The 16,398-nt window shown below is 40.6% G+C and overlaps 1 protein-coding gene across 1 annotated transcript in view; it reads right to left on the bottom strand.

The window, feature by feature from the left end:
* Positions 1 to 1,107: 1,107 nt before the first annotated feature.
* Positions 1,108 to 16,398, bottom strand: part of MFSD11 (major facilitator superfamily domain containing 11) — a 59,679-nt gene continuing 44,388 nt past the window's right edge. Inside the window, exons 11-14 of the mRNA XM_073683974.1 lie at positions 10,492 to 10,617; positions 10,235 to 10,409; positions 7,160 to 7,295; positions 1,108 to 4,342 (exon numbers count right to left, since the gene is read on the bottom strand). Coding sequence (XP_073540075.1) covers positions 4,178 to 4,342; positions 7,160 to 7,295; positions 10,235 to 10,409; positions 10,492 to 10,617 — 602 coding nt within the window. The 3' untranslated portion in view covers positions 1,108 to 4,177. The remainder of the gene's footprint in view (positions 4,343 to 7,159; positions 7,296 to 10,234; positions 10,410 to 10,491; positions 10,618 to 16,398) is intronic.

The raw sequence follows: 16,398 nt of genomic DNA, 5'->3' as shown, positions 1-16,398 counted from the left end.
GTGTAAACACTTTAATTGAAATACAAGAGATACGTTCTTTAATCATTTAAATAAACCAATATACTCACCCCAGCTCTTATGGTAATCCAAGGCCTTAAGCATTGTCCCACCAACTTTATTTAGCTCCAAAAATCATTCATTGATGCTCAAAAACGCATGTAAATCCGCATGCGTTTTTTTCTGCCAAGGAGAGGCAAAAACGCTCAGGAAATTTCTGCTTTAATTCCTGAACATGTGCACATACCCTTATTGGGAAAGGTGTACTGTGCCAACAGAACTGCATTTGTTAATGCTGATACTAATATAATATCAAATGACATATCTCAGTGTGATGCAAACATGTTAGTAGAACATAAAGGGCTTAAGAGCCCCTTTTTTATGTGTTTGTTTTTTTTTTGTTTGTTTTTTTAGGTAGCACTACATTTTGTAGGTTGTATATTGTAATGGGGCTGAGCTGAAACAGCAAACAACTCCTGGACACAGGGGAAAAAAAAGAAGTCTTTACAGTGGTTTAGAAAAAGGTCATTGGTTAGACTGTTACCAAAATCTGGGTTGTTTGGCTGCGGTTTTAACAAGCAATTCTGTTTCTCTGGCTTTGTTTAGGATCATTGTGCTACAATTTAGGGAGGATCTAGAATAAACATTAATCTAGTCCAAGTTGTGACTAGTCCCCTGAAAATAAAATCACATGTCTGGACAATCAGATGTTCCTCACTATACAGTCATAACCCAAATTGGGCAATAGGGAAATTAGGTATGGACTGTGAACTGCAGTTGTCCCACTTGGCACCATTTATGGATGATGTGCCACCATGATAAATGGTCCTTGACTAAAAATAATGCCAACATAATACTTGCAGCGCCAGGGACAGAAAAAAAGTATCTTGAAAGCTCCAGATCCTCAAAGTCAGCCATTGTGTTAAGCGTAAACCTGAAAAATTCTTCCACTACAGTAAATCTGATGTCAATTATCTTTATTTTCATTTCGTTAAGGACTCTTAAAATTTTAATTACCTGCTGTTGTTGTCGTGGTGAAGTGTGCCTCTTACTGTGCCGAGTAAATGATCTCCGCGGAGAGGTTACATAAGACAATAGTTTACTTCCAAGTAAATAAAAATAGGTTTTAATTATTCTAATCGTGATAAAGATGTCAGACAGGAATTTTATTTCATACAGATTAATACAGAATACTCCTGTGCATGGTTTCAATAGCTATTACAAAGTCTTATTTCCCTGTCACATCCCAGAGATGATGGCTTCAAGAGCAACAAGATTTATCTCCTCAGGTGTTGAGCTGTTTTCTGTATTTTGCCCATGGCACAGACAGGAGATAAGCAGTGATATGGATCCGATGCGGCTTTGAAAAGAAGCACCTCCAGCAAGGAATATGGACAAGAGAGAAACAATTGTCACATGACTCGAGGAGCCTACAGGGCATCATGAAGCCTTTTACCGCCAGGCCTACTTGTGTGACCATGTCACTGGCCATTAGAGTCAGGAATCGCACACAGCTCAACTGTGCTTAACATTGGAAACATGGAGTGTGTACGTGGAAGGAGAGAAAACAAACACCAGCAGTTTAAAAAGACCTGAGTGCATACAAAAGGCTGAATACGTGGACACTACACCAATATAGTACTTTGGCTAAAGCCAAGGAATAGTCCAGGCAAACGTGATATGATTGATTATGCCTACTGCAAGGCCTGAGGTGCACAACTTATTTTTGCTATTCTTGCAATCAACACCCTTCCCTCCTCCCTTCATTGGGCACTGCCCTGCCCACTCAAGACCCTGCATTAGGCGTAACACACTGCTGTCTGTGGAGTGTTCCTTTAACCTTTTCCTGGGGCCAATTTTCATTTTTGCGCCTTCATTTATTTTCTTCCCCTTCCCTACTTATCACTTCTTTTTTTAGTGATAAGTTCTAGTGTTGAGTGACTGCATTCACTTTACCAAATAATGTACTGGAAAATCCCCGTGCGGTAAAAATAACCGGGCAATATGATTCGCCGGGTCATTACATCGATACCAAATTTATAAAGCGTCTTTTTTTTCTATTTTATTTTTTCTTTAAGTGGTAAAAAAGAAAAAAAAACACAAACAAACATTCATAAATGTGTATTACAAAAAAATATATATTTTAATTGTCGGTGCCGTTTGGAGACTTGTTTATTGCGTGGTGAACTGACGCTACTGATAATTTGTGGTACATATGACGGTTTGATAGCTTTTTATCGCATTTTTGTTTTAGGGAGGTGAAGCAGCGGTAAAAGAACAATTATGGAATAGTGATTTCTTCACAAAGTTTACCATACGGTTAATTTTATATTTTGATAAATTGGACGTATTTCAAATATTTTTAAAAACTTTTCACTTTATTTTTTAGTCTGCTTAGGAAACTTGAACCTGCGATCATCTGACCCTCTGAACACTAGTTCTAAATACTGCAATACATCAGCATTGTAGTATATAAAGAAAATAACTTGGCTTAGCAGGAGTACTAAAATGATGGCGCAGAGGGCCTTAAACAGGCCCGCAGCTGCCATGATAACCCATCTGTACCCAACAATTGCATTGCGGGAGGCAGATGGGAGCTCACATGCACCGACAATCATGTCATTTAAATGCCATCGTTACTGATTGACAGTTGCATTCAAATGGTTAAAGACCAGTGATCGGAGCAAGCTCTGGTAGATGCTGGTTGTTTTACAGGTGGGATCTGCCAGGTTTGGTGCAGGCTCAGCTCCTGACCCCGCTCAATATATGGGGACTTATTACAGCCTATGTATTGGGAAGAGGTTAAGGAACATTTACATATGAAAAGATGAGAATCTATATGGATCCTTACACGTCCATTTATAAAAGGTTGTTAAACATTCGGTTCAGTCATAGCAGATTCTAGGAAGAATAACTCATGTATAAAGTTACGGATGTAATCTAGATATAGCGCAAAAGGATTGTCCACTACTAGGACAACCTCGTCTCGATCTGAATGTGTGTACCCGTGAAAATAAAAACACTTATATTCTCCTCCAGTGCCGACGCCATTCCAGCGTTTGAGTTCCCAGGGCTCACCTGTGGTTGATATGACATGTGAACCCTGTGGCCAATCAGTGCTGGCATCACTGTCCCCAACTTCGGACGGATACGTAACCAAAAGAAGGTGAGGCCTGCGACTAGCCGCTCACTGCCTCTAGATTACTAATACGTCTGAAAGCGGGCATAGTGATGCCAGCGCTGACTGGGTGCGGGGCTCACGTGTCATAACAACCACACTTGTATCCCGGGAATGCGCGAGCCGACACCGGAAGTGAGAATAACTGATTTTATTTTCACAGGGGCAAACATTCAGATCAAGAAGGGGTTGTCGTAGTAGTGGACAACCCCTTTAAAGTAACATGAAGCTCTTGGGCCCACTTTAAAATCTGTAACAGGGATCACCACCTGCCATTTTCGATACTGTGTCTTTTTATAACAGAGGGGCCCCTCAAGCTGGCGAGCTTGGATGAGACCGTTACCTCTGCACCCCCTACAGCTTCATCACATAAGATATTTTTAATCTTTATAGGAGAGGACAAGTGATAAAGAGAAATGCCTCTTAAACGTCTTCAGCTTGGAGTGTATTTGGCACAAACACAAAAGTAAAAACAGCAATTTTTTCTGTCCACAGTATTTGACATTTGTCACCAGTAAATTATAGACCCTGTAAAATAATTCCCTTATTAGAAAAAAAATGCCATTTGTATTCTTAAAAACTAAAAAAACAAATATTTAAAATGTAAGATTTCACAACATAAAGAGCTGGGAATGTGTGAAGGAGTGAATTCATTCAGCGGCCAGAGAATTGTAATCAGGATGTCTAGTGAACCTTCCAGATTCTGTAATTGTCATGCAATGGTAATGAGCGCAGGACTGCAGGCCGAGGAATTTAGCAGCTATTGTACTGGCAATGTGTAGCAAGCACTGCCATGGGGCTTTATCTCAGCCCCAAATGTCACTTGGGAGATAGTGCATTGTGGTCAAGTTGTCTCAAATTTCACGATGAACACGAACGGGCACTGAGGATTGCCCTGCGGCCAGCGCAGATCTCATTGTTCCTTTCTTAAGGTCTGGTACCAGATTGATATTGGTCTTGGCACCTTGTGATACCAGCAGCTGTAGAACAGGATTGGCATAATCAAATGCTGCCATAGCGAGTCTCTTCAGCATCTAAACTGACCACTCCCCATTCCACAAAGAAAAAGGAGATGGTGCCAAAGAATCCAAATATCACCATGATTAACAGCTGCCACTGCAGGAGGAGGTAGTTACTGTAGAAGAAGGCGACAGCTGCGCAGATGGACTGAAGAGAGGGAGAAAAGAGCGGATTATACACGGTTTGTTAAAAGGCATCTGTTTTGTCATGAATCACTTAAAAGGTCTATAAATACGAGCGCTCGGCAGCGAAAAAATCCTTAGCAGATACATAATAATCAGAATTAAAGAGCAACTTGCTGATTGCCAAGTTCATAATGCACCATGTTGGAATGACTGCTTATATACCAGACTGATATAGTCCATCCCCCGGCTTTACAATTAACTCCTGCAGCTGATAGCAGCATTATCAGACTGGCATGCATCGGCAGCTGATAGCAGCATTATCAGACTGGCATGCATCGGCAGCTGATAGCAGCATTATCAGACTGGCATGCATCGGCAGCTGATAGCAGCATTATCAGACTGGCATGCATCGGCAGCTGATAGCAGCATTATCAGACTGGCATGCATCGGCAGCTGATAGCAGCATTATCAGACCTGCATGCTTTTACTTATTCCTTTTGGAGAAAGGAAAACAGTGGTCATAGGTCGTATGGCAATCAGCGGTCACATTCTGGCCAACTGGGATGATTGGTCCTGAGCTATTCAGGGTGAAATATCATTGGATTCACCAACAATCTCCCAACAGTAGAAATCAGGAATGGATGGGTTGCTTTTTTGGTAAAGACAACAGTGCATTCTTATGAAAAATGGGTAAAATTACGGTTGATCAACAGCTATCTTACATGTACAGCCAGCTAAATGAATACCTTTTACAATTCTCAACTAAAGACCTTTCCCAAATGAGCCTAAATTGCACCTTTCCCTCTCGGCATTGTAAGAATGTTCTCATATCACATTTCAATAATTAAAAGCATGTCTTCATTAACGAATGATGATGATGCAGAGGAGGGGTTAGCAAGGGGAATCTTTTCGCAGACTGTCTTAAAGGGAATCTGTGAGCAGGTTTTAGGTGTTTAGAGCGGCAGAGAGCTGGATTCCAGTAACAGATCACTTATTCGACTGCTTGGTGCAGTTTTGACACAAATACCCATTTTCTCTTCTGTAGATGTAGCAGTGCTGTACATGGTCAGCAAGCTACCAAACAGTGGTGGGAGCAGGGTTACACAGATTAGCTAGACAGACGCAACCCCTACCCCTAGTCCTGCAGTCATAACCTGCTGATAAAAGATGGATTATATTGAAAGTACAGCAAGCAGCTGAGCAAGTGATACATAGCTGGAATCAGGCTCTCTGACTCTACATTATGCTGCTCTCACGTTACATAGCAAAAACATGTTGACAGATTAATTTTAAGAGCCATTTACATGGGCCAAGCCCTCTAAACCCATTAGCCTATGAGTGTAACCTATTATGTAAAAGTGGAACGGGAGCACCTAAGTTAAATATAGTAAATGAACATTTACAGAAATTATGTTAAAGGAAAAGCCTAAAATATGTATAAGAATACAATTGTGGCTTCAGTGCATATGATAAACCAGTCTAATGCATTCTTGTGATTTTTTTTTATTAATAGCAATGACTTAAAAGTAATATTTAATATATAGATTTATGCTCCTCAATCGGAATGCAGTATAAATTAGGGACAGAGACCCTGTTTTTAGCAGTGTATCATTTACTGGGCTCCTTGCTGTAGTTTTTATCACTAGTTTAATCTGCTAGTCTTCTCCCTGATAAGCTGTGTCTAACCCCACACACACACCGAATGACAGCATTGTGCATAGGAAGTAAGTTACCAGCCATTAGTAGGGGATGGGTGGGGGACAGTAAAGCCAGAGTTGATGAATATTGATGACTACAAAGCAGGGGCACATCATTGAGAAGACTAGCCAAGCTGCAGAAGATAAAACATGTTTTATCAAAACTTCAGCAAAAAGCCCAGTAAGTGACACTGACGGCATCAGAATCTGTCCCTACTGTATGCGGTTCTTAGATGGGGCAGCATAAAGCTGGTGACAGTCTCTTTAATGCATAGATAAAAGGCAGAGGTTCAACCATTTCAAGATATCTGCTTTCTTCTTTATCTTGAACATGCCAATGAGAGCATTGAGGGCAGGACAACAAAGATCAGACAGCTCATTAGTTTAATCAACAAGGCTAAGGATGAGATGAACATACTAAGTTTGTTTTCCAAAGTCCACTGACTGTCCTACAGCTAGTCCTGTCGAACCAGGAGTTAAATAAAAACCCAGGTCATCTATGATCCAGCGCTGGGTTTTGGCCTCAGTCTTATTTTTCCTTACCAGCCAGGACCTAAACCAAATTCAGTGTAGAGAGCATTTTTGCATAATATTGAATGCCAGAAAATGAATGAATAATTCATACTTTGTTTTTCTAGTAGACCTTCTTTCTTCCCCACTGCAATGTACATGCTGCAATACAAGTTAGCCCCCACTAATGATCTCACCTAACAAAACACAAATATCTTTGCACACCCGAGGTACGCCCGCTGGGACCAGGAGTCCAGCATATTCGTGAGCGTCTCATGCGTCCTCCAGCCCACTGATTCACATGCCAAATCCTTGTACCAGCCAGTTGGGTACATTCTTAGGTCAAGCAACCAGAATTGCATGAGAGACTCAAAGACGCTAAATTCTTACTGGTCCTGAAACTCCCAGTGACCACATCGCTAATCATTTACATATGCATTATGGGACTGATTGTGAGCTGCGTGGATTCCAAGTACTGGTTGGAGGAAAGAAAGCAGGTAATAGGTCCACTTTACAGACTTATGAATATTTTTTACAGTATATGTAAAATCTTGTTAGCTCAGGCAAGGGTAAAGAAGTAACAGATGAGAAAATGTACACGTACTAAGTCATATTTTCTTGTAGATTTTTACCTGTACAAATCTGAAGATTGCAAAAGCAGGTGCACTGTCATCTGCATATAAGGTCCCCAATATGCTCAGGAGCTGGGTATTGAAACAGCTATCACCAAACCCCAGGAGAAAGCTGCAGAAGATGGCCAGGGCTTTACTGGAAGAAAAGAAGGGATGCAACATTGACATGTGCAGTCATACGATCACATATAACCTTGCTCATTAAAAGGCACAGGGACCCTTTAATGATATGGTGTTTAAGAGTTTGCACAGTTCGGAGCTTTTATGGCTTCATTACAGACACGGCTATAATTATATTGTTTTGCTGCCTGTTCTATTCAGGATCTGGCAGGAGCCTATGTTGTCATCGTCTTCCTAGAGATGTCTATGAAAGCCAGCCCTTGGACATTCTCAGGAAAGTGAAATAGTGACCCCTGCAGTCTGCACGGCAGTGCTGCACTAGGTCCTATCGCAGGATAAATGCTCTCCAACATCTACCAACTTTTTACATTTTTATCGCTTTTGACTAAAAACCAAACGAGACCCTAAGAGCTGCATCTGCACCTCATGCAGTCTGTGTGCGACACAAAAAGTCCATTAGGTCAATTATAGAACTAGTATTTCGCGATTTAACCCCTTAAGGACACACATTTTACACCTTCAGGACCCTAACATTTTTCTTTTTTTTCCCCCAAAAATCTTCAGTGTCATATTCCAAAAGCTGTAACATTCATTTATTCAGTCAATATGGCCATGTAAGATCTTGCTTTTTCTGCGTGAGTTGTATTTTTCGATGGAGCCATTTTGGAGTATTTATAATTTAATGATTCAATTTTTTTTATTTTTTTTTATTTTTTTTTTTGAGTAGAAGGGGAGATGCAAAAAAAAAAAAAAAGCAATTTTTTAGGCTTGTTTTATAAATTTTGACGTTCGGCACAGTATAAAATGACATTTTAAACTTATTCTTCAGCTGAGCACAATTAAGGAGCGATCACATTTTCATTTTTACAGTTTCTTTTCTATTAATTTTGCATAATCATTTTTTTTTGTGCCTCCGTCTACTGAGAGCAATTTTTTTTTGTTTTCTGGGGACGGAGCAGGGGGAGGATTTGTTTTTTGTTAGATGAGCTGATGTTTTTATATTGGGCTATTTGTGACTTTGACCGCCTTTCATTCCATCCTTTAAGAGACAGAGGGAAAGACAATTTTGCCTTTCTGTTTAAGAAGTTCAATACCTCTACGGGTAAAATGGCGTGATCAGCATACTTTTTTCACAAAATAAAAATATTTATATTATTAATGGGAAATAATTTTGGGGAATTGTAGCATTTTATTATTTATAAAAACTTATTTTTTTTAATTTTTGGTCTGGCACTTGAGCTTGTAGGGGACTGATTGCTCATATTGCACAGTGAAATACATCAACTGATAAGCATCCTTTTAGGCGCAGAGATGACAGCCGGGGACCATTGTAAAGCCCCTGTTTCACATAGCGAGATCGCTGCTGAGTCACGGTTTTGGTGACGCAACAGCGACCTCACCAGCGATGTCGCTATGTGTGACACTTTGCAGCGATCAGGCCCCTGCTGTGAGGTCGCTGATCGCTGCAGAATGTCCTGGACCATTTTTTGGTCGTTGCCCTCCCGCTGGTCAGCACACATCGCTGTGTGTGACCAGCGGGAGCAGCGATCAGGCTGGTAACCATGATAAACATCGGGTTACTAGGGGCACACGCGCACTTAGTAATCCGCTGTTTATCATGGTTTCGAGCCTGCTAAAGTGAGCGGTAACTTCCCGCTCACCGTAGCAGAGTGGTAACCATGATAAACAGCGGGTTACTAGGTGCGTGTGTGCCCCTAGTAACCCGATGTTTACCATGGTTATCAGCCTGTTCCTGCTTCAGCAGGCTGGTAACCAGGAGCAGGACATCGTGGAAAGATTCTTTCCACGATGTCGCTGCTCCCCTGATCGCTGGTGAGCCTGCCTGTTTGACAGCTCACCAGCGACCACATAGCGACACAGCAACGATCCCTGACAGGTCGTATCGTTGTCGGGATCGCTGCAGCGTCGCTAAGTGTGACGGGGCCTTTAGGCTGCTCCAGCAACCCATCGGCACAGGAAGATGCAACAAAAAGGCCCATAAAGGAAGTAAAACAGATGAAATCTAAGCTAGCTTCAGTCCCAACAGGAGCAGAGCTAAGCATTGCAGCCCAACTGCTACCACTGATCTGACAGATGCACGGACAGCACCCAAAAGATCAGCTGTCATGATGAAAATGTACATCTAGGAGAGGTGACTAGCATCAAAAAAAGCTGGCAATCTCTAGCCACCTTGCCCACTCCAGTTCACCCAATAGGAGCCAGAACAAAGTCTCTATCTAAAAGAAGCACCTACAGGTGCTTCTCACAAAATTAGATCATCAAAAAGTTAATTTATTTCAGTTCTTCAATTCAAAAAGTGTAATAACTCTATATAATATGAGTTTCAAACAGTGCTCTATTTCAAGTGTCTATTTCTGTTAATGTTGATGATTATGGCTTACAACCAATGAAAACACAAAAGGCATTATCTCAGTTTTGTGAGAAGCACCTGTATTTTGGCAGACTTGACCATTACAACATCATCCCTATTTTTCAACACTTGCCATATACTACTACATACGGTCTGCAAGGAAAAAAAATGTATTGGCAAATTTGCTTCCCCCTGCCATAACAGCGGGCCCGCAGTACCAGTTTCATTCTTCACTGCTGCCGTTTTCATACGATAATCCATTTTTAAAGTACAGCTATGAGTCAATAAGAAATATATTTGCCCCTAATTTTTAAAATATGGGAGCAGAATGACTTTTAAAAGCGGTGGTCTCATCAAGACATCTCCTAAGCAGTTATCAGTAGATTGTGGCGGTCTATCTACTGGAAGCCATATTGGCCATGCATTGCCTCTACAATTATTTTTATACAGAACACAATCTAGCCGCTATGGTTGTTACTATGATATCAGACTGCCTCAATTGCACATGTGAATTTCTATATCCAGGTGTAGGAGCCATATAGAAATTTTTGGATACCATTTTGGACCATTTTAGTTTCTGATACCTCGGGTCTACAAAAGCACGACTGTATGTTCCATCACCAGAGGCAACAGGGGCATCATTTGGAACACTGAGGAATATCAAGTAGAATGCCAAAAAGTGAACTACAAGGCCCAGAAGGAACACCGGATTTCTGCCAAAACGACTATTTTTACTCAGCAATCCAAAGATCGTTCCACCTGGAAATAAATGGACAATATTAAACAAGATGGAAATTGCAGTGAGATATGCAATAAATGAGGAATATAAATGAGGAACAACCTAAAACTTCCCCTAATCCAACAAATATTCCCGATAGTCCAATGAGACTCTTGGCATCCGTTCCAAACCAGTTGATGGCTCCTATACAAGTACCGAACACACCGGAGTAAAAAGTGAGCTCAAAACCTGAAATGGTAAGAGACATGATTTATTAAAAATTAAGCATGGCATCCTTTTGACTGCATCAATCATTACTTAACATTTTTTTTTTAATATTATATTGCATTCAATTTAGGTCAGCAATTAAAAGTTTTTTACATATACCATTCATTTATAAAAAATAGAGGATTTCCTCATTACATGTTGTGAAAAAGGCATGCCTACTCTACTCACAGATGAAGCATTTCTAGCGAAACGTGCATCAGGAGCGGAGGGTTCCTAGTTTCCTGCATGGTAATACTTACTATTTCTTTTCTGGTCAAACCCATTAATGGAGTTTGTATTATGGCTACAATTTTTATGTAGTCCATACATTGCTATTAGTGGGTGGCGTATCTGGCTCTTAAATCACTCCTAGTATGTGGATCTGTCCCATGCCATACTTCCCACAACTCTAGACCCTCCTTATTTATCTTCTAATCATTACATTTTTTTTAATCAGATACATTTTCATATGCCATTTTCCAGAAAAGAAAATATTTAAAACATTTAAAAAGTAATTGTAATTTTAATTTTTATTTTATAAAACAACAGTAGACATTATAAACTACTTTGTAATACATTATCAGAGAAATCCGCTTCCTTCTCCTCCTGGACTTATAATTTATTCACAAAATTCTCAATTCACAGGAAAAATCTGTACTCAGTGAAGATAGACATTTCTGTTACTGAGATAAAAGGACAGTTGGTGCTCAAAAGATTCTATGTAAAGGGGAGAGAAGAAGGAAGGAAGAAAGAAAAGACAGAGCTCTTCCCTCCTCCTCTCCTTTGTACATGGAATCGTATAAAAAAAAAAAAAACAACCTGTCATCTCCCAAGATTCTATGTAGAAAGGAGGAGAAATGAAGAGCTGTCTCTTGCTTCTCCCTCCTCTTCCTCCTCTCTCCCCTTTACATATAATCTTATCACAACCAACAGTTATGTCTCATCTCAGTAATGGAAGTCTGTTTTCACGTAATACAAATTTTACCTGTGAATAGAGAATGATCAGTCCAGGAGGAGAAAGAAGTGAATGTCTCTGATAAGATAGGTAACAAAGTTTCTTATTTTCATAAGTATTATTGCTTTATAAAATAAAAATTAAAAACAGCGATTACACTTTAAAACACTTGAACAAAGAAATCCCACCTCCCCAACCCCACCCATTTCTCACCCTCACCCCAATGTCCATACACGGCTTCAATAAAGTTGTAAATCGCAATCTTTTAAACCCAACCATTTATCTCTTCCCAGATAAGTATTAGTAACATACATTGTTTTTTTCCTACATGCTCTGCACTCTTAACAGACAGGACAGCATGAGATCACATCTGATTCTTTTTGTGAGGTAAAACATTTACATTATTTTTAAGTAATGTTTTACCTCATAGGAAGAATCAGCTGTGATCCCCTGCTGTAATAGCTGTATAATCTCTTTTCCATCCTCCCCTGCCCAGGAGCTGTGGTATGATCAGACCATGTTCCTGCACAGTCAGACACAACCATTACACAGTACACAGGAGGGGCACATTTATAAGATTATCTCAGCACAGGGACATTTTTTTTCAAAACATATCCAATCATGGAACTTATTTTGATTCCAATATCTATGGATTAAAATTAACTTTGTTTGTGGGACTCACCATCAGCTATCCTTGGTATATCTTCCTCCATTTCATCCCATACACCATTTAAAAAAGGGCCAAAATCATTCTGCCACTTGTATTTAAAGGGGCAAGATCCTTTTTCAAGTCTAGCTTCAAGGAGGCACTTGTATTGCAGCAATATAGCTCCTTTCGTACTACCTCCAGTCATCACCATATCAGTAAACGAGGCAGTCACCGATGGAGTCAACAGGGTAGTTTTGGCTTGCACCATACATGCAGGTCTTCGTTGCAAATATTGAAAGAACCTATTATTCGGCAAGTCAAATTCCTGTCTAAATATTTCAAAAGTTTTAAAGTGCCCTTCTTTATATAATTTCTGCTGCGGAAACAATTGAAAAACGCTTGGCAATACGTGCCCCATGGTCCCCAATGACAATCCGCATTTTCTGTGCCCATGCTGCGGAATTTTCCGCAGAGGATTTTATGTGCGGAAAAATCCGCAGCAGGTCCATTATTTGTGCGTTTATGCATGCGGAATTGCCTACTCAATGCATTACAAAAACGCATGGCAATTCCGCATGTCAAAAGCGTGTGTTAAATTCCACACGTGTTTTTTCTTGCAAGGAGATGCAAAAATGAAGCGGAAATTTTCCGCTTCATTTCTGCATCGTGGGCACATAGCCTTATTCTGGATTTGGTCTACAGACCATTGTCAGAGGGGTAGGTTTTATCGTTGATCAGAAAAAAAAAAACTCCCAGAATCTATCATTTGACATAGACATAGATTATATCCTTTTAACAAGGGCTGTGGAGTCAGTAAGCCAAACCTCCAACTCCCACTCCGCGACTCCGACTCCCTCATACACGGCTCATGTTTAAGTGATAAATTTACTGTAGCACAGATTCATCTCAGCTAAAAGTCTAGATCCTTAGATCAGGAATAGGACAGACATTTATAGGACATTTCATAACTTTCCCAAACTCTTATGGAAAATTATTCCCCACAAACTGCATTGAACTACTGTACCCAATTTATTATATATTTTAGGAGGTGGAGTTGGTCCATTTTATACCGACTCCGATTCTGACTCCACAGCCCTGCTTTTAACATATGTCTTAATATAAATATTGAGGAGGAAGGGGCTGCATCTTCCACACCCCAGCCTATTACGGTAAATGTTGTAGTTGTGAAGAAATAATACAGATAGGGATCAGGCATCACTAATTCTCCATTAATCTTAGGTTTATGCAAGGTTTCTAATTTAATCCTAGGGGATTTCTTTTTTTCCATATCAGATCACAGAATGTACTATTAATCTTATAGAAGATACAGAGGCAGCCATATTGGTGCATTATGCAACACATATAAAGCTGGCGGCATACAAATCATTTTGGTTAAATTGGCCCTTCCAAATGCAGAGAGCACGTTTACACCATGCGTTAGTTTTCTGTTATAACCGGGTTAGCATCTGTAAAATATTTAGCACTATTTTTTTTCACTTATTTGAATGACGTCACCATTTTTAACTGGCCAGATAGAGATTCATAGAGATTCATAGTTAGGTGGTTTGGGGCCTACTGTCATAAGGGAAGACTTGTCCCAGTTAACAGACAGTCTTGAAAGGGTTTTGAAATGGTTTATTATGGACATTGGGTAATTATGACATTTTTTGCTATTCATCTGGCATACGTCCGGGGTATGTAATGATTATTTATGCAGGGTACTTTTTGAACTCTTTCCAGGTGTCCCCATCCAGTCTTTCTTCCGATTCATTACTTGGGGTTGTCCACTACTATTTAAAATATGCCAAAGCGTTTTCATGATGAAAAGAAGCTTCTTTATAATTACCTCCCTCTGCCTTTTCGGCCTGTGAGCGGCGCTATTACTGGCCGCTCACAGGCAGCACGTGACCCCCCCCCCCCCGCTGACATCCCGTCTATTGAGGCGTGACTCAGTACTGGGGTCCCTGCGGTGGCTGCTGAGTTGTGTGTGTGTGGGGGGGGGGGTTATCCTCCCGCAATCACCCAGCATCCACCGCGTGCTTTCCCATATGCTGGGTATGACGCACGGGCATAACCCCACCCACAACCCAGCAGCCACCGTGGAACGCGGAAAAGAGACCCCCGGCTGCAGCCTGGACTTGTCGTGATGTCAGCAGATGTCAGAGCCAGCAGCAGCCGGGGGTCACATGATGCACGTGAGCGGCCAGTGAAAGCGCCGCTCACAGGCAGAAAAAGCAGAGGGAGGTAATTACAAAGAAACTGCTTTTCATCATAAAAATGCTTTGGCATATTTTTAAATAGTAGTGGACAACCCCTTTAATTATATTGGTGTTTCTCAAAGAGGCACCTATTGGTATGTCATGAATGTCAAAGATGGAAATACCCCTTAATCCCTTCCCGACATGCAACTTGCAGGTGCATCTCACTAAATTAGAATATCATCAAAAAGTTAAAATTTCAGTTCTTCAATACAAAAAGTGAAACTCATGTATTATATAGAGTCATTACAAACACAGTGATCTATTTCAAGTGTTTATTTCTGTTAATGTTGATGATTATGGCTTACAGCCAATGAAAACACAAAAGTCATTATCTCAGTAAATTAGAACACTGCATAACAGATGGAAAAATGTTTTTAAAATCTGAAATGTTGGCCTACTGAAATGTATGTTCGGTAAATGCACTCAATACTTGGGTCAGGGCTCCTTTTGCATCAATTACTGCATCAATGTGGCGTGGCATGGAGGCGATCAGCCTGTGGCACTGCTGAGGTGTTATGGAAGCCCAGGTGGCTTTGATAGCAGCCTTCAGCTCGTCTGCATTGTTGGGTCTGGGGTCTCTCATCTTCCTCTTGACAATACCCCAGAGATTCTCTATGGGGTTAAGGTCAGGCGAGTTTGCTGGCCAATCAAGCCCATTGATACTGTTGTTTATAAACCAGGTATTGGTACTTTTGGCAGTGTGGACAGGTGCCAAGTCCTCCTGGAGAATTAAATTTCCATCTCCAAAAAGCTTATCGGCAGAGGGAAGCATGAAGTGCTCTAAAATTTCCTGGTAGACGGCTGCGCTGACTTTGGTTTTGATAAAACACAGTGGACCTACACCAGCAGATGACATGTCTCCTCAAACCATCAGTGATTGTGGAAACTTCACACGAGACCTCAAACAGCTTGGATTGTGTTCCTCTCCACTCTTCCCCCAGACTCTGGGACCTTCATTTCCAATGAAAATTGGAACTCTGGGACCTTGTGGAGTGTGTCAATGACTGCCTTCTGGACATCTGTCAAGTCATCAGTCTTCCCCATGATTGTGGAACCTACTGAAACCGACTAAGGGACCTTTTAAAACACATCTGAAGACTTTGCAGGTATCTTTTGTTAATTATTTTAATTTACTGAGATTATGACTTTTGTGTTTTCATTGGCTGTAAGCCATAATCATCAACATTAACAGAAAAACACTTGAAGTAGATCACTCTGTTTGTAATGACTATATAATATACTAGTTTCACTTCTTGTATTGAAGAACTGAAATAAATTAACTTTTTGATGATATTCTAATTTAGTGAGATGCACCTGTACCAGTGTATCACATGTCGGATTATGGAGCAGGCAGAGAAGCTGAGCACACACCATACCTTGGAGATGCCGCTGTTTACCAGAGCCTGGATCTTCCTGTAACAGCGGCAGCTGGAGCTTGCTCCACTCACTTCTATTTAAATGCCTCTGTCAATCACTGAAAGCGGTATTTAAATAGTGAGATTACTGGTGTGCATGTGCACAAGCTCCCACTGGCCTTGCTAATGGCTCCCATGGCTGCCATCTTTATTCTCCTGTGAAGCCCAGCATGTAGCTGGGATTCATAGGAGAACATATTTTAAATACATACTGCAATAAACTGCACTGTTCACCTATCCCCCATGCCTTTTTCTCATGGATGTAAATTTTAACAGACTAATTAAACGCATGTTTTTACTTGGAGCTGGATACCAATTTCTTTTGGCTATTCACCATGTTTCAGAACGTTCTTCCATGCTCCATTTATCAACCACACAGGTGAGCTGTCTTTACCTTTTTGTTAAGTGAAATATACCGCTCCTAGATTCAAATCCACTAAGGAGACTAAAAAATAAGTTGTAAAATTCAAATCATACACCCTC

The sequence above is a fragment of the Phyllobates terribilis genome, unplaced genomic scaffold (genome assembly GCF_046119375.1).
Source record: "Phyllobates terribilis strain yellow unplaced genomic scaffold, ASM4611937v1 Scaffold_5__5_contigs__length_657084704, whole genome shotgun sequence".
In the NCBI taxonomy this organism is placed as follows: Eukaryota; Metazoa; Chordata; class Amphibia; order Anura; family Dendrobatidae; genus Phyllobates; species Phyllobates terribilis.
Note: the sequence above shows the minus strand (reverse complement) of the source record. Positions and strands in the feature narration are given on the sequence as shown.